General features: G+C 51.5%; 1 protein-coding gene across 2 annotated transcripts in view; it reads right to left on the bottom strand.

Annotated features, from left to right (window-relative positions):
* SLC41A1 (solute carrier family 41 member 1) overlaps positions 1-17,010 on the bottom strand; it is a 31,544-nt gene extending 14,534 nt beyond the window's left edge. Inside the window, exons 1-3 of one of the 2 annotated variants that reach the window (XM_034767157.1) lie at positions 16,869-17,010; positions 12,262-13,673; positions 2,257-2,364 (exon numbers count right to left, since the gene is read on the bottom strand). In XM_034767157.1, coding sequence (XP_034623048.1) covers positions 2,257-2,364; positions 12,262-12,645 — 492 coding nt within the window. In that variant the 5' untranslated portion in view covers positions 12,646-13,673; positions 16,869-17,010. Of the gene's footprint in view, positions 1-2,256; positions 2,365-12,261; positions 13,674-14,935; positions 14,954-16,868 lie in introns of those variants that run through there. The other variant, XM_034767158.1, reaches the window with a different exon arrangement.
* Between the last annotated feature and the right edge of the window lie 2,825 nt (positions 17,011-19,835).

Below are 19,835 nucleotides of genomic sequence, written 5' to 3'. Positions count from 1 at the left end.
TGTGGACCCATTGTGGGATGTGCTGTGAAGCATGGAAACATCCAACAGTCACCTGTTGTCACGCCCTGGAAGCATGGGCTTTATGGAAAGGGAGGAGAATTTCCAGTCCCTAACAGGAAAGGATTCCAGGCCTCCTGCCCAGCTCAGCTACAGGGACAGAACGCTCCGTTAGTGCCAGAGCACTGACGAGAAGCAGTTCAGTTATAACTGCGCTAACTTGGTATTCAGGCGCTTAGCCTAGTCCTGTCTTGGCAGTCTGGAGCGCCTGCCCCCATCTCAGTCGGGAAGCTGACTATTTTATGGATCTGGCCATTACACTCACACAGAGGCAATGCCCGATCTTGCCCTTCCATTGACTTCCAGAGATTTTCAGCTAGGATGCCAATGCTCTCTGCAGGATTCCACTGGACAGGAGAACTTGCCTCCAACCTTGCCCCTGCAGCACGATTCTCTCAAAGCCCTGCAGCCTTTGCCACTCACAGGCTTTCCCCAGCCTGCTTTTGGGGCATTTCTGTATTTAGTTTCCTGAAGCACAAATCAGATCCCCTTCAACTAGATCAGAACTCTCCCAGCTAAACACACCCACCCCTCTTCTGGCTCCAGCAATGCTTCCAGGCAGAGCAGCACTCACAGCAGGGGAGAGCCGTACTCCAGGCTTTAGGACTTTAAACAGTCTTCCTGCTCGACTCATATTCAAAACCCCTTCCTGAATTGCCAGGCTCTTGACAAAATGACCACTGGGACAGAGAGCAATTTCCCGCAATATTCTGGACACACCTCATCGAATGAAGTTTAATACCTTCAGGGTCCATGGTATTAAACATGCAACTGTTGATGTGTTATTGTAGGATTGCATGTAACTTTTCCAGGAGACTGATTAATGTAAACCCTGGGGAAATGTTAGGAACTTAAAAAAAAAAAAAGAGTTTGTGACAATGTGTGTGAAGTAGGCTTCATAGGAGGCATTAGAGAGGCCTTTTTAAGCTATGCCCTGGGGAGAAAAATCCACTGTCTACTGAATACCTGCTCCCGGAAACTACAATTCAAAGACCCCTGAACTGTATAAAAGATGGATTAAACTTCACATGAGTGAGCTAGTGCTGAACTGAGGCTATTACGAACCTGTACCCATAGAAGAGACCCCTTTGTGGGGTTTAAAGGACTATCAACTGGCAGAGCCCATGTCGGAGTTGGGGTGATCTCTGGGAAGCTTATTAGCATGTGTGTAGGTTCTTTGATTGTTTTTAATAGGTTCTCTCTGTAATGTTTTTACCCTAAAAATAAATAAGTGCAGGGAAAGAGCTGGGCAGTAGCCTAACTGTGTCAGTTACTCTGTTATTAGACTCGGTGCTGGGGTCTGCTTAGACAGTCTGTCTTGAGCTGGGAACAACACAGTGAAGGCATGGAACCGTTCAGCCTGAAGATATCCCAGTCAGAAGGGAGAGAAGTGTCTCTCCGTCCATGCATGGCAACTGCCAGTGCGTGCCCTTGCTGGACCACTGAGGGGAAAAACGGGTGTAGCTGCCATGAACTGTGACAGGCACCATTTCTGCTGACTGCTCATCTGACTTGATCCCAAAGGCCCCCTGCTTATGGGAGATGCTTCAAATCAGGCTCTTCTCTTCCCCTTCCCCCCGCATCCCAAAAAACGGTTCTTCTCTCTCTCTCATGACTCAGTACCCCGCTAATCAAAGCAGGGCAGGGGCAATAACTGCGTGAGCTGGCGTCCTGGCCACTGGATACCCGTGAAAATAGTTCAGGGACAAAGAGAGAGGGGGCAGACAGGAAATGTCTCGACTGCTCTGACTGGATGGAATCACGAAGAGGAGGGGTGACATTTACCCGGACTTGAGGAACACTCGTTACCGTGAAATACTGAAAACTCACTGAGAAGCACGGTGAGGCCCCCCTCGGAGGGCAAGCCAAATGAATGGACTGGCAGTGGCACTGGCCAGGGGAGAGCTGGTGCAGCCTGGGATAGAGAGAGAGGAAACTGGTGGAGCCCTGGAGACTGGCAAACCCACAATGATACAGTTCAGAGCAACTGCATAATGAAGTGCCTATATCTAGGCAAATCCATCAGTGATTTAAGCCACCACAAAGTCAGTGGAAGGTGCAAAGGAGTCCACGGGCAACGGCTACATGCCCGCCCGTCCCCCCCCCCCAACAGCTCTCTTTTCCCCTCCTCTCCATACACAAACACAAGCAGACATGGAATTTCCCTCCCCATCCCCCATTCCATCCCAGATAACTCACAGCTGTAGAAAGACGAGATGCCAGCGTCATCTCTAGGTTCCCCTTCAGTCCCAGCAATGCAGGAACCAGGATAAATACTTCAGTCACATTTTTGAACACATCCCAGTGCTGCAAGACAAAAAGAGTTTCTGTATTATACATAGTGTACACACACACACTCACACTCTCTCAAAGAATCTTGGTACAAGGTAACAAGCTGCAGATGGTAAGCTCTTTGGGTGCAAGGATGGTCTTTTTGTTCCGTTTGGACAACACCTAGCACTATGAGTTCCTGTTCCATGACTGGGATTACAAGGCACTTCCATAGAATACCAGCCAGACTGTAGAGGAGCTTAATTTCTAGCTCTCCTTCCTTCAGAAGTACATCTGTGGCAGGTGAAACACAGAACTGGTAATAAGTGTAACTCCCCAGCCTCAAATGTTTTGACTATACCCCCAGCTCTGGCTCCATTCCTTCCCTGTTTCAAGACCGCGGGACCGCCAAGCTCTTTGCAAAGCGGACCCAAGTGTTGGAAAGCCTCTGTTTTCCTATAGCAATGACTGGAGTCATCCTCCACCTCCCACTGCAGCGCAAAGGGCAGTGGCAGGATTTGAACACTGTGCCTCTCTTCGTCAATGGTAAGAGCAGTGGTGTAGCCAGGTGGAACGAACAAGGGGAGCGATCACAAAAAAAGGTACCACCTGCTGTGGCACTTTTACTCACCCGGCGGTGCTTTTATTGACAGGGCGGCACACCGGGTCTTCAGCAGCACTTTGGCGGTGGGTCCTTCAGTGCCGCCGAACACACCCGGAGTGAGTGAAGGACCCGCCGCCAAAGTGCTGCCTAAGACCCGGAGCGCCGCCACGTGTGTAAAAAAATTACCGTAAGAGCCTGCTCGACTGTAGATCAAGCATCTATCTACTGAGACCAATGGGGCCTGCTCTTATGAACAGACGCAGACCGGTTACAGAGTCAGTTATCGGAGAAGCCTAACTGTGCTACACCTTGGTTCTGAAGTGAATTTCAGGAAAGCTATTTCATTATTTACCCAGTTGGACATTTTGACTCTGTGTGGCCCGTGAATACATGAAACTAGAACAAACCTTCTCTGGGACGCTGTAGGCCCAGCTGAGATCACAGCCCCGTTGTGCGAGGGGCTGTATATACACCTCGTAAGAGAGGGTCCTTCCCTGGAAAGCTCATGCTCTAAACAGACAAGACATTTTACAAACACGGAAACGGAGGCGCAGAGAGATCCAGCATTGGACAGTGACTTGAAGTGTTTGTCAGAGCCAGGAACTGGACCCAAGTCTTGGTCCCAGTCCAGTGCCCCACCCACAAGACCATCCCCTCCGCGTGTGGGGTGCAAACATAGACGTTATGCTGCCAAAATTCCCACTGCCTTCCTTCTCCGCCAACCCCAGAAAAAGACAGCATCACATGCTCTTGGCTTCTGCTGGAGCAGGACAGACTGATTTATCCTAAGAGAGGGAGCCTGCCCTCCCTCGCTCTGGAACCTGCATTGCTAAGAGACATGCTGCTGCCTACTCCGCCCCCACAGCCAACTCAGTTTCCTTGTGCTAGAGACAGAGCTAACAACACTGGGCTGTTCAGGAAAGCGATGAAGAGTAATTGCAGGGTAAAGAGCCCAACAGCAGAGCAGCTGGCTTCCTAAGGCAGGATGGGGAAAAAAACCACCGAGACCACAGCTGAAAAACGGAAGGCTCAGAAAAACCTCAAGGGGTCAACGTTTTACTTTCATAAGCATTGAGCAAAAGGCTTCTTTGCTCCCTCTAAAGCCGAGTTCCTGCCTGCCCGCAAGGGGAGCTAAGCACCACTGGAATAGATCCAGATGGCGATGGTGGTGCCTCAATCTCTGAGTAAGGCCCATCTGCCTTCCCAACAATACGTACGTTATGCAGCTTCCCTTAGGCAACACTACAGAGAACGCCATGAGTTGCATCTCTCCTGACAGGATGGTGGGGAGGCAGACAGGACGCTTTTCCCTTCCCGGGGTGGCACACGCTGGTATCTCAAAGATGGGGGCACCCTGACCCTGAGCACGGGTCAAAACCAAGTCTGCATGTAAAGCTGTTTCATTGTGTCCTGGCACTCCACCGTTCAGCTGTACCTACCTGTTGTCTCCAGTCTAACACCTGGACTGTAAGTTCTTTCGGGGCAGGGACTGTCTTTGTGTTTTGTGTTTGTACAGCGCCTAGCATGGGGGGTCCTGGTCCAGAGTTAGGGCTTCCGGGTGCTATGGTAACACAAATTAGTAACAGCAAAGGCTGGGCAAGACTCATACAGGTGCAAAGGCACCAGCATTACCGTGCTCTCTAGAAAGCTGCCACCGGATGTTCCCACAATTAACGTATTTGCAGCCACGGCCCCTGCTGCTCTCGTGATATCCCCTAAGGCCTTGACTACGATGGGCCGTTTAGATCTCCCACAGTTGCACTGCCATTGGTGCAGCTCTAGACTGGCAGAGATCCCGACAGCTGGCCAGATGTGTGCTCTTATCTATTACAAGGAGCCCTGCACACTTAAAACTTACTGCAAACAGGGAGCTCTCTACCTGCATTAGTAACCCCTTCCCTCGGGGAAGGATTTCAATCACCTTGTTTATTTTTCCATTTTTTGTGCCCTTTACCTTCAGTGGTGGGACAACAGGAGTCAGGGAGGACAGTTTCTCTGCCAGGTTCTCAGCACTGCAGTGTTTGGCTTACTCCTGGCAGGAGAGTGGTGGTTTGAGAGGAACTGTTTCCAATGGAATTAAGAAAACATCATGGCAACATCTCTATCAGTCTGCGGTTTATTTTAAGAACAGTCATCCAGATTTGGGGCCAAAGCAAAACCGAAGGTCTCACTTAAACCACCTGAAAGCCCTGCAGGTTCAGTAATGAACAGGGTCATTGGCCCATCCCTCCCAGCTACTTCTCCAGCCTTGTCGCTGCCCTTCCAGCTCTCGAGGTGCATTCTGTGTGATTCTGGGATTTGTCTCACTGTTTTTAACCTATTGTCCAGTGGTTAGAGCAGCAGCCTGGGACTTAAGCCCAGGTTTAATTCCTTGCTCAGCCACAGACTTCCTGTTTGACCAAGTGCAGTCACTCGGTCTCTCCATGCTGCAGTTCCCAATGGAGACATTCCTTCCCAGCCTCACCAAGGTGTTGTTAGCATTCTTTAAAGACTGACAATGGATATGGATGAATCTGTTTGCACGTGGGGCCTAAAACATGTCCCACTTTCCTCAGAGGGTCTCCAATCTGAATTGAGTGGGATTTTCTCTAGGCACCTTAGCAATTTAAGACCATCATAAGCCTTCTAGCGTTCCTGTGAGATGGGCAAGGGATAGCCCCATTTTGCAGATGAGAATAACGGAGCAGGTCAGTTACCCGCAGCCCTTCCCCCAAACCTAGTTACACAGCAACTCCACGGCAGAGTGGGGACAAGCACCCAGGCCTCTGCTGCCCTTCACCAAGCTGAGCAAAATCCTCCCAGCTCCAATTCCGGATGCCATAAGGAGCTGAAGCCAGTGCATCTGAGCAGCCTAGTCAAGCGATCGTTCTCAGCTCCTGGTCCAGGGACCTTTGCATCACTGCGGAGGGCTTTGTTAAATGGCACAGTTTCAGGGTCAGTACTTGAGCACATCTGGCAAAGGGGGTGTCAATCTCAGCGGCTGAGGGGGTAGGGAGGAGCAGCAGCAGTGCCCTCAAACATTTTGTTGGCCACAGGGCTTGTCGGGCCGGCCTCCTTGAAGGTCACAGATAGGAGCGGCTGAGCTCGGCTTCCCCAAATGACTCTTTTTAGGCCTGCAGTAGGAGATGCTGCGGTTATTGCACTGCCAGCTCTGTGGGGGCGTCCGGAGAGCCTGATAGGGCCGGCCCTATCAGCACATACATGCACTCAATCGCTGGTAACCGTGCTTCCCACATGCAAGCCGAGGGAGTCAGGAGTCCCTGGGGCTGCTCAGGGAAGACAACACGCTCTTGTTCAATCACAAGTTGGACCAGGAGGAGGAATCACTGGGCAAAGTTCCATGGCCTGTATTATGCAGGTCAGACTAGATCATCTGAAGGGTCCCTTCTGGGCTTAAAAATTAAAAAAAAAAAAAAAAAAAAATCTATGGAGACACCAAAATCTGTCTGAGGATTGGTCCTGCTTTGAGACTAGATGACCTCCTCAGGTCCCTTCCAGCCCTGATATTCTATGATTCTATATGGGCACTTGCCTCTCTAAAGATCCTTTCGTCCGAGCGGGAACAAGGTCTAGTAGTCACAGAATGGGAATCAGAATGCCTGGGTTCTAATCCCAACCCTCACACCTAGTGACCAAATCATTTCACCTCCATGTCTGTGGCTCCATCCACGTAAGGGGGGTAATGATGCTGGATTCCTCCGAGATGGATTTCAGAGGTGCTGACACCTGCAGCTCCCATTGACTCACTTCTGCAGGTCACCTTTAAAGCACTGGATGTCGCGAGTGCTCAGCACTTTTGGAAAAAGAGCTCAGCTATTTATTATTTTATCTGGGGCTCAGTGTGGCCAAGGGGACTGCTGCTGCAGGGCTTTGGAAAACCTCCCCCATCTACCAAGTCCAGGCCAGGCCCTATGGCAACAGTAGGCAGCGCAAGCATTAGCCTGGGAGCTAGAGAACAAGAGAAGGCCGCAGGGTCAGTCTGTATCCAGCAGCCCCTTTGTATTGATTATCCAAGAGCCCTGCCTTTGTCACAAGGGACACTACAGCAGGAGGTCCAGGCGGCAGCAAGAGGAACCTCCCGCCGTCTCCCTGTCTTGACCACTTATACTGCCATTGTACATTGACCTTTAAAAGTCTACACAGTAAGCTAGTGCCAGGAGAGCTGCTGGAACTTGTAACCAGAACCTGCTACAGCACGTTTGCTCAGCAGGGCAGACGCTGGGCCAAGTCAGGGACGTTCCTAGAAGAAGGGAGGGGAAAAAAGCTGTTCCCAAGGAGGGAAAACAAGACTTTTCACCTGCATCAGCAGCTTGCTGCAGAGGACAGGACCCACAGGCTCCTGCCAACTTTCTTATTATAAGATGTTGCACAAGCCCAACGTACGGGCATATTTATATCAGCCCCAATGGCTCCTGTGGGGCACAAAGCTCGCTGCAGTGGAGTGTGCCCAAGGAACAGGCCTTTGGGGGATAATGCAACTCCCCCCCCCGCTTAAGTGCTATTGTGCACAGAACTTCAGGAGAGACCCATGCCATTGATAGAGTCATTCAAATCCCCTCTGGCTCCTGTCAACAGCATGAGAAAGTGTTTCTAAGGCTGAAGAGGGGAATCAGTCAACAGGAAGACCGAACCGATCCTGGCAGTCTCAGCTGTCTGCTGACACATCGGCTGACTTGAAACTTGGGCAGTGCCTGATCTGTGCCAGGGCTAAGCCCCAGCACCGGCAGGCTTGGCAGTTCACAGCCCCGGCACCACTGGGCTCGCTGCATCAGTTATGAATGTAAAATAATTGCTAGAGCCCCGGCACCTCTTTCATTACAAATTAAACACTGAACTTGGAGTAAGATTTTCAGAAGCACAAGAACCTAAATCCCTTTTGCAAACATGACTTAGGCACTTCGGAACCCAACTTTAAATGAAAGTCAGTGAGACTTATGTTCTTAAATCCTATTCACTTTCATTGAAAGTTAAGTCTCATTTTGAGAAGTGCCTTTGGAACCAGGTGCTTTTGAAAATTTTACCAAGTCAAGCTTTTAAATTCCTGGTAGTAACGAGAGAGAAAAATACAGCGAGACATGGACTCTATTCTGCTTCACATACTACACTGTCTGTTAAGCTCCCCAGCAGAGAGTATTATGGGTGATCGGTCAGAGAAGACACAAGGGGTAAATTGCTTCATGGTCAAACCACAGGATGTATTTGCAGCCCTAGCAGTTAGGAAAATAGGAGTGCCTGGAGACTGAATTTCCACTCCTTGAGAATAAATATGGAATCATATCAAACTTTTTTTTATTTTCAAGTCACACAAACTTCCAACGGTAGCCGCAGTTTAAGGTCACGGACTATACTTGTAAAGTTCAAGAGCACATGCCATCAAAAGCCACCCACCTGCCAAGTGGAGCTTTTACAGTCTTGCTGAATAAGAGATGACCCAGGCCTGTGCAAAAGTGCTGTTACTTCAAGGACAACAGCTGCATCTAAAACTCCATCATGTGTTTTGGGTAACCATATTTGGGTGTTTCAGAGCAGCACAGTTCTGAACAGAAGCAGGGTCCTGATGCATGATGTTTAGTGATCCCTGAAAAGGAAGGGGTGAAGCACCCTGGGGAGGACACAAGTTAGGCCAGGGAGTAAAGACACTTGGCATATTCTGCCTCCGGTCCCCATGCCATGTCCCTCACGACACCCCTAGAGTGTTAGGTCAAGGGGCTGGGCCCCAATCTCCACTCAAAACCAAACCCAGAAGTCAGGCTCCAGGTCACCAGTAAATACTTGGTGCCACCTGCAACCTGGGAACACACAGTTGTTTCAACACCACTTTGCTTTGAGTCATTTGACCCCAAAATTCGGGGTGCATGTGAAATGCAGGTGGCAAGGAGGTTTCATGTCATGTGCAGTTCTCCTCGTGAATTACAGCACGTGCAGGGACCATGTCCCCTTTCCATATCTTACATAACTTTCTATGGGCTGGACAATGATCAAGGAGAGCAAACATGTGATGCCCATCCTAGCTCTTTCCCTCTCCCCTTCACACCCCCTCTCCAGCCCAATCCCCGCTGGCTGAGTCAAGCTGTGCTTAGATCATGTTACAAGCCACATGGACAGATCACGATCCACCAGCTCCCAGACTCGATGTTCCATCAGAGAGCGGGTTAGTTCTTATGTATTTCTCCTATTATACAGCATACTTGGCATGCCATATCTAGGGCCACCAGTTACATATCTTCCCTCACGCCAATTACGGTAGTACCTAAGCCTCTGGAACAACAGGCCTTGGAGATGCTCTCCCTGGACTACAGCCACTCATGGTGGGTATGTCAAAAGCAACATAACAGGCAAATAAAGAGACGTCGACCCCCAGAGAGATACGACTCTCCCTGCTCAGCACACCCACAGAGGGGGAGCAGACAAGCCTTGCAGCATGCCCAGATGGCACAGTCAACAAACCTGGGCTCTGCAGATGGAAGGCGGCTGTCCCCATGGCTTCCTGCTGTAGGAGTGCCACAGGCTTTGCACACTGGTCAGAACCCTGCCCTCCAGGAGCACGAAGAGGTAGAAGCCTCTCTGATCCCAGAGGGGTCTTCCCCTGCTGAATGGCAAATTTTCAGTGTGCTCCCGTGTTAACAGCAGGAAAGGCTCAACGGGGCAAGACAGGGCTAGCCCACGGCGCTAGCTTTCACTGGGCAGAGACCAATACACCCAGCAGGGAAGAAGCTTTCCTTCCCAACGGCCCCCTCCGGAACTGCCCAGTGCAATGGGTGAGCAATCCCTCTGCACCGGGGGCAGTCTGGTCAAGATAACAAAGGCACCGCCCGTTACCGAGAGGGCTACCCCCAGATCTTACAGGAGAGCGAGTCAAAAAGACGGACTGCCTGGGTTTTTGTCCCATGGCCTTTAGATTGATCATTTAATACCAAGGCTAAAGGGAGCTACTGAGGAGTTGGCACCACACACTGCATAGTTACACGTCGAGCTGCCAGGTTACTGAGGAATGATGAAATTTGATTTGCTGCCTTCAGAACTAAAAGAGGGCTACCAACCCCGGGAGCTGCTGCGTTACCTCCTCCTCCACCTCCCACCGCGTTACTCCCACCTCCACCCCCACTGTCATTAGGGCAGATCTTTGTTTAGAGGAATCTTCAGGTTGATTTTGGGCTTCAAAAAGAGCAGGGGCTCCAAACCGGTGACTAAAAAGGTTTCGAAGGGGTGGGTTTTTAAAAAAAAAATAAACGTCTCAGTAAAACCATAGGAATTGCCACACCAGATGAGACCGAGAGTCAATGGCTTTAAATGGCTTTAAAGGACAGGTCTGCAGTGAACTGGAGGGAGGGTGGGAAGGAGAAATCTCATTCTAACCCCTGCTAGGTAAGGCTCACAAAACCGAGATTTCTGTTTTGATTTAAACATTCCCTGGCAGCTCAGACACGGGAGAACGAGTACACTACCGGGCGTGTTGTCTCCGTGCTGTGCAAATCAAAAGCCAGTCAGAACGATAAGTGACCGCCGTTAAAGTATTTTCATGTTGAATAACCTAAGGTGTTGCACACTATAGCTCAGGACAGCTGTGCGGGGATTTTCAAGCCGGATTTTTATTTTGACAGCAACTCTTCACGAGGACTGCTGCATTTTGCTCAGATCAATAACCTCCCATACCCATAGCGAACTGGTACCTTATTCCTGGCATCAGTTTTTACTTCCCTTCAGCTGATGCACGTTTTTGCTGTGTGACATTACTGCGAAAGACAGACCGAAGAAGTCCCTTTTCTATCTTGTTCTGGGTGTTCAGGAAGCTGGTTCACAACACCAGCCCTTCAGGACAGCTGGGAAATGGTTAAGCTGTTGATCAGCTGCCAAGGACACAAGTGCTGGGAACACCAGGGTCGGAGTGTGTGACTTTGGCACCAGATCTATGGTCAGTTAGGTCACTTTCCCCGCATAAAATCCAAGCAAACTGCACAGCTTGTTCCCCCTGCAATGCAAGTCACCGCTCCCAGGGGCGGTTACGATACTCTCCAAGTCCAAGAGGTTAAGGTAGCTGCAGTACCACACTGCAATAAAATCAGATACTCTAGCTTTCTCGGGGAAGCCTTCCCACTGCTCTGCGAGAGTCACTGCTGAATGGTCAGAGGAATCTAATGTGCATTGCCAATATCACGCAGGGCAAACCCACCCACAAGAGGCAGTATCCCGAGTTGCTGAGTTTTAGAACTAGGGTCCCCCAGTCACATTCCCAGAAAGCTGTTTCCAACTCAGTCCCCCAGTCACATTCCCAGAAAGCTGTTTCCAACTCAGTCCCCCAGACACATTCCCAGAAAGCTGTTTCCAACTCATCCCTTTAGCATTTTTCATGGAAAGATCAATTTTATTTTTCAACTCTGTTCAGCTCAGGTTGGTCTCCAACCCAGCCCTTGGGGCAACATCAGGACGGAGCCAGTCTCCTTGGATAACGAGGGGGCTCTCTGGCTGCACACAGCCCCCTAACTCGTCCCAGTTTTAATGCGGATCAGGTAGCTGACAGAACCATGGTGCTCTTGAAAAAACATTCAAGCACAGCAGAGGGTGAACTCCACAACAGCTGCTCCGGCTCACATGTGTTCACTGCTACACTGGCTCTAGCCTTCCAAATACACATGAAGTTTCTCTAATAGCATTGCTCTTTGGTTCTAACAATTCCAGGTTCAGAACAGAATGAGACCCGGCTGCGTCAAAATGGAAGCAGATGCCTAAATTCCAACCCTCCCCAAGTTATGAGTTTATCTTAAAGCACTGGAGAAAGAAGTTTGCCATTGGTACTTCTATGGCCCCCATCACAGCAGTAGCCAACTGTCTCACAATCCCATGCATTTATCCCTTCCTGTGAGGTAGGGCAGTGCTCTTATCCCCCTTGTACAGATGGGAAAATGAGGCAGAGAGAGGCTAAGTGACTTGCCCAAGCTCTCTCTGGAAGTCTGTGGCAGAGGTGGGAATTGAGCTGGGGTCTCCCAAGTCCCAGGCTAACCACTGAACCTTCTCTTTAGACACAGAGAAGCGTGCCCTAGGTTAGGGAAAGCTTCCCACATCCTCCTTCGCCCGCGAGCTCTTGCCTTGACAGACTCGTTAGGCAACCTGGGGCAATTCATTCCCTAGCCCACACGCCCAGCCCAACTAGCACTGTGGAGTACTCTGCCCAGAACAGGATCGCAATGCCACATTTCACACAAGCCAGCCAGCCACCACCACACGCCATGGTCCTAGCATTTGAATCTCTTGGGGTAGAATCGAGCCAGGGAACAGGATTCGGAGCCCAAGCCATGCAGAGTCCCCAAAGTAATAGTAGGTTTTAGCCTTACCTGTACTATGTCCAGCACCATGCCAGCCGCTACCGTCCCAAACCCGGCCAGCAGGAAAGGGAAGAGGACCTGCAGCCCGATGGAGAAGGAGGTCTCCTTGAGAGGGGAAGCAGGCTCGGGGCCCTGATCCGTACTGGTGTCGTCGCTCTCGTTGCTCTGGCTGCCGTTCTCCAACAGGGCGTCCTCTTCTCGTACCCCTTTGGCGTTGGCCCGGGACTCCAGCACCGCCACCTCCACCCCTTCCCCGTCAGGCTCCAAGAACTCCGAGGGCTCCACGAGCTGCTGCCGGTCCGGACTGGCCAGGCAGTCCACGGGCACAGCCACGATTGGCAGCACCACCCCATTGGTCTGGTGAGTCTCCTTCTGTTCCAGCTTGGAGGACATGCTGAAGGGTGAATGTCCCCCCGACCCTCAACCTGGTGGGGCTACAGCAGGCAGCTGTCCCAGAAAAGACCTGCCCGGGGCTTAAGCCAATGCCCCTTCCGGCATCTAGATACCACCTCCTTTGTTCTTGTGCGCCTGCCCTCGACTGCAGAAGCTGATCCCCTAGCAGAGATCCCCATCAAGCACAATCCAGAAACGGGAGACACCAACCACCAAGCCGGCAGAGAAGCAGGAGGAGATTCCAGATACAACCGCTTGGCTCCGGTTCTCCTGTTCCCAGAAGAACGAGCCGTAGAAGCACACGCAGTCTCCCGGATTCTCTTCTTTGGTTCTTGACCCCTTAGTGCATCTTCTTCCAACGCGCAGAGTTCCCCCACCCAGCCCTGGCTCCAGCAGCTGGACTCGTACTCAGTTGCTTTTAAGGGGAAGCGGGGAAAACATAAAACAGAGTCAAAGAGTCTTTCAAACCTGGGTGTTACAAAGCAGGATTTTATAATAAAGTTCAAGGGGAGTGGAATTTGGGTTCTCTCCTTTGAAAAGAATAAATAAAGTTCCCCTGATTTCAGCTCCTTGGGTCATTCCAGTTTAATTACTTCGCCAGGCAAGGAACTGGGAGGATCAGAGTTTAAAAATAAAGCACTGCCTGAATGAACTCTCTTCTTCGGAGCTACAGATCTGCTTTCTTCTTCCCAGGGACCTTGCTTTCACGGGGAGACAGTGCAGAGGAGTCTTGCTTGGTGTCTGGCAGCTGACAGCACTGGCCTTTTCATGCCTTGTAGCCTCTTTTCCCTGCTCTCTGCAGAACAGCTGGGTCACCAGCAAGCTCCAACTGCAGCAGTGAGCCTCTGCGCCCTCCTGTGTAAGGGAATCTCTCACCTTACAACACGTGGCAGGGATGACTTAACTAAAGGAACAGGAAGTTCCCAGATAGGGTTACTTGGTGAGCCTAGTTAGTGCTGGCAGGGATGCTGGCATTGAGAGACTGCCTGGTTCACACCCACGCTCCAGAGACTGCTGCACTCTTTCACCTTAAAACAGGAGAGAAACAAGGGATACAAATATTTTATCTAACCTTTCCGCAGTCAGCACAATGGCGCATTCATTCAGCAACACTTCCCTCCCATGCACTGGCCTTCAATGGCTTTACTATTCTGCTCTCCAGAACTATGCTGCTGAGCTAGTTAACCCTCCCCCACAACTCCTGGCACACACAGCAGTGGGACAGTGTCAAATGGGGGAGGGGGGAAGGGGAGGAGGTACAGATCACATGGCTTATGCAGGGTGACCGGTCTGCCCTGTTCTGTTCCTCCCACCCAGACCATACATCTCCCATCACCTCTTCCAAGCCTGTAAAGTCCTGGTTGGGATGCTCATGCACCAAAGTCACCAGACAGGGTGAACAGATGTGCTCAGTCCAGAGGACAAATACTATTGTTCAGCCATTGAGAACCACTGTTGCAACACGAGGCAAGCAGATGCACACATCCCCAGATGGCCTGCTGCAGGCTCCAGACGTGCCGGACAGCAGAGCCGAACATTTCCCCAGCTGACACATGGGTCGGCAGCCTCGGAGGTCAAGAGCCAAGATTTCCCTGATACTTTGCAATAAGCATGAGAGCAAGCCATAGAGCAGGGGTGGACAAAACACAGCCCGCAGGCTGGATCCGGCCCATCTAACATTTCTATCCGGCCTCCTCTGCCCCTTCGCGATCTCCGAGTCTGGACTGCTAGAAGTCCCACAGCGCAGCGGGGTGATCAGGCAGGCTGCATGCCTGCCTGCCGTGGCCCCACATCACTCCAGGAAGCAGCTGGCAGCTGCTGGCACGTCTCTGCGCGCCCGGGGGGGAGGAAGGCAGCTTCGCGCGCTGTCCTGGCCCCCAGCACCATCCTCACACCAGAAACTAGCCAATGGGAGCTGCAGGAGTGGTGCTTGTGGGTGCGGGCAGCGCATGGAGACCCACTGCCCCTCTTTCCCCCAACGGGCGCGCAGAGATGTGCCAGCAGCATCCGGCCGCAGCTGCTTCCGGGAGCGGTTTGGGGCCATGGCATGCAGGCAGCCTGCCTGAGCCCTGCTGCACCGCCAACCGGGAGCCAGACAGAGCCTGCACCTCGTACCCCCTCCCACACCCCAACCCTAGGTCAGAATCCCCTCCTGCACCAAACTCCCTCCCAGAGCCCACACCCTCTCCTGCACCCCAACACTCTGCACCAGCCCAGAGCTCCCTCCTGCACCCAAACCCCGCACCCCCTCCATTAATAGAGTAGAAATGTGCGGCCCATGACGACTCACCAAAATCCATGGAGTGGCACCCCTGCAAAAATTATTGCCCACCCCTGCCATAGAGGGAACCATGGTTAACAGGCATAGTCCTGAGCAGGCTGGTGTGTGCGCACTGCTGCCCTCTGCTGGACAGAATCACAAGTGCTCCATGGACACCATGGGCCTTGGTGTCTAGGGGAGCTGGAAGATCAGAGCTCTCTCCCTGCTACTCTGCAGTACAGTGAAGTAACTTCTGTGTTGAGGTACAAAAACCCCTAGCGAGTACTGAGTTCTGCTCAGTGCTGGCTGGGGGCTCAAGGACAAAATGAGCACCTGCCCTTCTCCCCAGACACAATCCATATGTGGAAGGGGGGGCATGTAATAAGCAAAGGCATTTTACCACACTGAACCATCACTACGTTTGTAAGGTGAATTCAGCTTTGCTGAACGGATCTTGCAACTACAGGGCTGTGACAAGCCACTCAGCTTGTGAGACATACCCTGAACATAGGGTACAGTGCCGAATGCAAAGCTAGCTGGACCCCCCCAGAGGAAAAAACCCACATGAAGCTACAGAGTTTCAACCTGCTACCTTGAGAAGTCTTCCCAGTTTAGTCTCCCTTGTGCTGCAGGAATCTTTACTAAGGGTGGAGGAAAGCTCATTGTGTTACAGTCTAAAACCCACCCCCAGTAATAGTGTCAATACACTAAGCAACGGACACTGGTGCTTAGTTAACCACAACTGGTTAGTGCTTCCTTTTCACCCTCCCTCTGACAGCCTGTGATTCAGGAAACGGATCATTTATCATCATTACTAGCCATGCCAATGCCCACGGGTAGGCCAGCCTGTGATTCAGGAATCTGAGTAATCTAGCCAGCTCCACAAGGCCCCTCCTACCCTCCAGTCCAAACACATGTTTAAGTCACACCTCAAAAGCCGCAACCTCTCTCCACGCACCACTGTGGCTGTTTGGATTGACTATGTCTATTACCCCCAACCTCCAATCGAAGAGTGGAACAGGACCCACCACACACACACAGAGCATTCACCTTCCTTGGGTGTCTCATTATCCATGAATTGATCTCCTGCCTCTCTCTAGGTAATACCTATAACGCCCCTTCGATAACAACCCCAATGCCATTGGGAAAACCCTCCTGCCCAGAACAAATGCCTTTTGAGTCAAGTACATCTAATATCCATCCCAGCTATATCCCATTCAGATACAGAATTTTAAAGGGACTTGCCCCCAAAGTCCATCACCCCCACAGCCTCTGCTGGGAAAGGATGCATCCAGTCTGGGATTTAGAGGGAAAGCTGGAGACTGACCAATAAGCCTCCTTCCCTAAGGAAAAACAAATGCACGCTGTCCTTACCAAACATGCCTTGGCAACCCTGCGAAGGAGAACGCACCCCAGCACCATCCGGGCAGAGCCCCACCGTGGGGGTCCTATTATTGGGGAACACCCAGGGGCACTGGAACAATTTGTATAGTGGGGGTGCTGAGAGCCACAGAACCAAACCAAACCCTGTATCTGGTGGAAACTACTTCAAGTCAGACGGTGCTAGCTGCAGCACCCCCAGTTCCAGCACCTACGGGCACACCAGGCGCTAGCAACAGCCTGAGGATGAGACTGACATACCGCAAGGAGGTTGCATCCAACAGCGGCTCCTTCAGACATCACCACCCCAAAGGCATGAAACTGAACTGCATAAATCCCGGGGAGGATGCAGGTCCCCCCACCCAAATAAGAGTCCCCAGTGCCAGCAGGAATGTGCAGGGGGGCAGAGGGAGGGAGGGTGATAGGGACATACCCTGGAACAGGGCCGGGCACCCCCCCCCCCGGGGACCAGGCCCCCCCTCCCCCCCTTGCCCCCCCCCACATCCCCAGCAGGCTGCACCCCGCTCCCCCCCATTGTGCCAGGCTCCCGGCCGGCTGCAGGACCCCCGCCCCGTGCACTGACCTGCACCTGGGGGCTGCTGCCTGCTGCCGGGGCCCGTCCGCTCCCTGCCTCTGCCCCTGTCCCTGCCCGGCCACCGCTACATCACCACTGGCCCAGCCTGCGCTCCCGCGGAGCCGCCGTGGCCAGAGCAGGGAGCTTGACATCACCAGCCTCCAATGGGGCCTCGGCGCCTGCGGTTCTGCCCCTTGTGGTTGGCTGCCGCCCGCAGACGCAACAAGCAGCCCACCCCCGGCCGACGAAGGACTCCATTGGCAGCATCGCTAGCCAACCGCAACTGGGAAGGAGGCCGGGGAGGCGGAGCGAGGGGCCTGCCCTCTGTCACTGGGAGGCGGAGCTTCAGGGAGAAGGAACCAATCACAGGCTGCCTGCAAAGCTCTCAGTTCCTGGCTGGTTGCTGCGGCGCTGCTGGTGCGCACGTGTCTGGCTGTCGCTTCCCCGAGCAGCGTGGTCAGGTCGCTGGGGGGAGGGGGGGATTTGGGAGCCCGGACGCCTGGGTTCTGTTTCTACCCCCAGGGGGTGGGGAGATTTGGGAGCCCGGACTCCTGGGTTCTGTTTCTAGCCCCAGTGGGTGGGGGGATCTGGGAGCCCGGACGCCTGGGTTCTGTTCCTAGCCCCAGGGAGTGGGGAGATTTGGGACCCTGGACCCCTGGGTTCTGTTCCTAGCCCCAGGGAGTGGGGAGATTTGGGAGCCTGGACGCCTGGGTTCTGTTCCCAGTAGGGTGATCAGACAGCAAAAGTGAAAAATCGGGACAGGGGTGGGGTAATAGGAGCCTATATAAGAAAAAGACCCCAAAATCGGGACATCTGGTCACCCTAGTTCCCAGCCCTAGCGGGTGGGGGGGATTTAGGAGCCTGGATGCCTGGGTTATAGTCCCAGTGCTGGGAGGGGCATGAGGTCTAGTGGTAAGAGCAGGGGGCCTGGGAGGCCTGTCTCCTGGTTCTACTCCCAGTTTGGAGAGTGGTGTGAAGTCTGGGGGTTAGTGCTGGGAGCTGGGACTCCTGGGTTGTAGTCTGGCTCTGCCACTGCTAGAAGAATACTTAGCAGCATCCTTTTACATTTCTAAACCCGAGAGACTTAGGTGATGTTTTGAAGTTAATTGAGAATTTTATTGCAGGATCAGTCAGTGCTTGGTGTGCCGTCTGGGCCCCACGCAGAACAAGGGTCAACAGTAAACAGGAGTCATGAGTGCACTGTTACATCCCAGAAAACAGAATCATTACAATCATACTTTATCCCTACAGAGCACCTTTCTCTTCAATAGATCAGTGCACTTTTCAAACCTTAATTAATAAGGCATGGGAGATCATCACCATTATCTCTGTTTTGAAGATGAGGAAATTGAGGTGAACCCAGCAGTAGAATCCATCTCTCCTGACTCCCAGCCCCATGCCATAACCCCAAGCCCATACATTGCTCTTTGATAGCTTTTACATATAAGAATCTCAACATGCTTTACAAACGTTAATTAATTAAGTCTCCAAAGACTTGTGCCTTGAAGACCTTAGATTTTTTTATCCCCATTTTATAAAGGGCTATGGTGGTGAGCCACTGATAGGTGACACAGCCCCATGGCCACTGAACAATTGTTAGTGGCAGAGTTGAGAACAGAACCCAGCTGTCTAAGGCAGGGGTCGGCAACCTTTCAGAAGTGGTGTGCCGAGTCTTAATTTATTCACTCTAATTTAAGGTTTTGCGTGCCAGTAATACATTTGAACGTTTTTAGAAGGTCTCTTTCTAGAAGTCTATAACATATAACTAAACCATTGTTGTATGTAAAGTAAATAAGGTTTTTAAAATGTTTAAGAAGCTTCATTTAAAATTAAATTAAAATGCAGAGCCCCCCTGGACCGGTGGCCAGGACCCGGGCAGTCTGAGCGCCGCTGAAAATCAGCTTGCGTGCCACCTTCGGCACGCGTGCCATAGGTTGCCTACCCCTGATCTAAGGTATGGTCTACACACATTTTTTAAATGGTATAACCATTTTGGTTAGGGCTGTCATTTTTTAATGATAAAACCCCTAGTGTGGATGCAGTTATATAGGCAAAAATATGCCCTAAACCAGTATAAAGTATTCCCCTTCCTATATGGGAATAGCTATACCAGTATAAAGCCCTTTCCACTGGTATAGCAACATCCACACTAGGGCAATCATGTTGCCTTAACTGTACTGTGATAGTTAGTGCAGTACAATGTATGGTGTAGACAAGCCCTTCTAGACTAAGCTCTTCAGGGCAGGGACTGTCTTATGTTTGTACAGGGCCCAGCATGACGGGGCTGAAGACCTTTGGCACTACTACAATGCAAGTAATAATAATGAGTCCTGGCTTCCTGGCAAAGTCACTGGGAAGGGAAGGCATCACTTACCTTACAAGTTTGTTAATGCTGTATTTGTGCTATGAATCCTCATGGAGAAGTTGAGAGAAAAGAGATGGCAACTGGCTATGGACTTTGTGGACCTGGAGAAGGCGTAGTCATGTACCAAGAAAACGAATTGGGTAGAGTTTGTGATGGAAAGGTGTGCAAGGAAGCTATGTCCAGCTTATCCAGGATAGGTATGATGGAGTGACTACTGTAGTCCAGACTAAATGGGGCTACAGTACAGAATTACCAGTAATCATTGGCCTGCAGCAGTGCTCAGCGTCAAGCCCCTTTTTGTTTGCAATTGTCATGGATGTGATAGGTGAGAATATATGACGGCAGCTGCCTTGGAACTTGCTGATCTCTGTTAATGATAAGTGCAGAAGATGGTGAGACCTTGGGAGGCAACTTTGAACAGTAGCAACATGGTTTTGAGCGGGCTGGACTTAGTGAACGTTGGTAGACCAATGCTATGATAACTGAGGTAGAAGGACTCACCATGAAGGATATCACAGACAGAAACCGTAGAAGAAGAGTGCAAGACATTAAATACCTAGGATCAATGGATGCTGCTGATGGTGCCCTCCTGAGTGATGTCTGGCATTGTA

Source organism: Trachemys scripta, chromosome 4, assembly GCF_013100865.1.
Source record: "Trachemys scripta elegans isolate TJP31775 chromosome 4, CAS_Tse_1.0, whole genome shotgun sequence".
NCBI lineage: Eukaryota > Metazoa > Chordata > Testudines > Emydidae > Trachemys > Trachemys scripta.
This window is presented reverse-complemented; position numbering and strand designations above follow the sequence as displayed.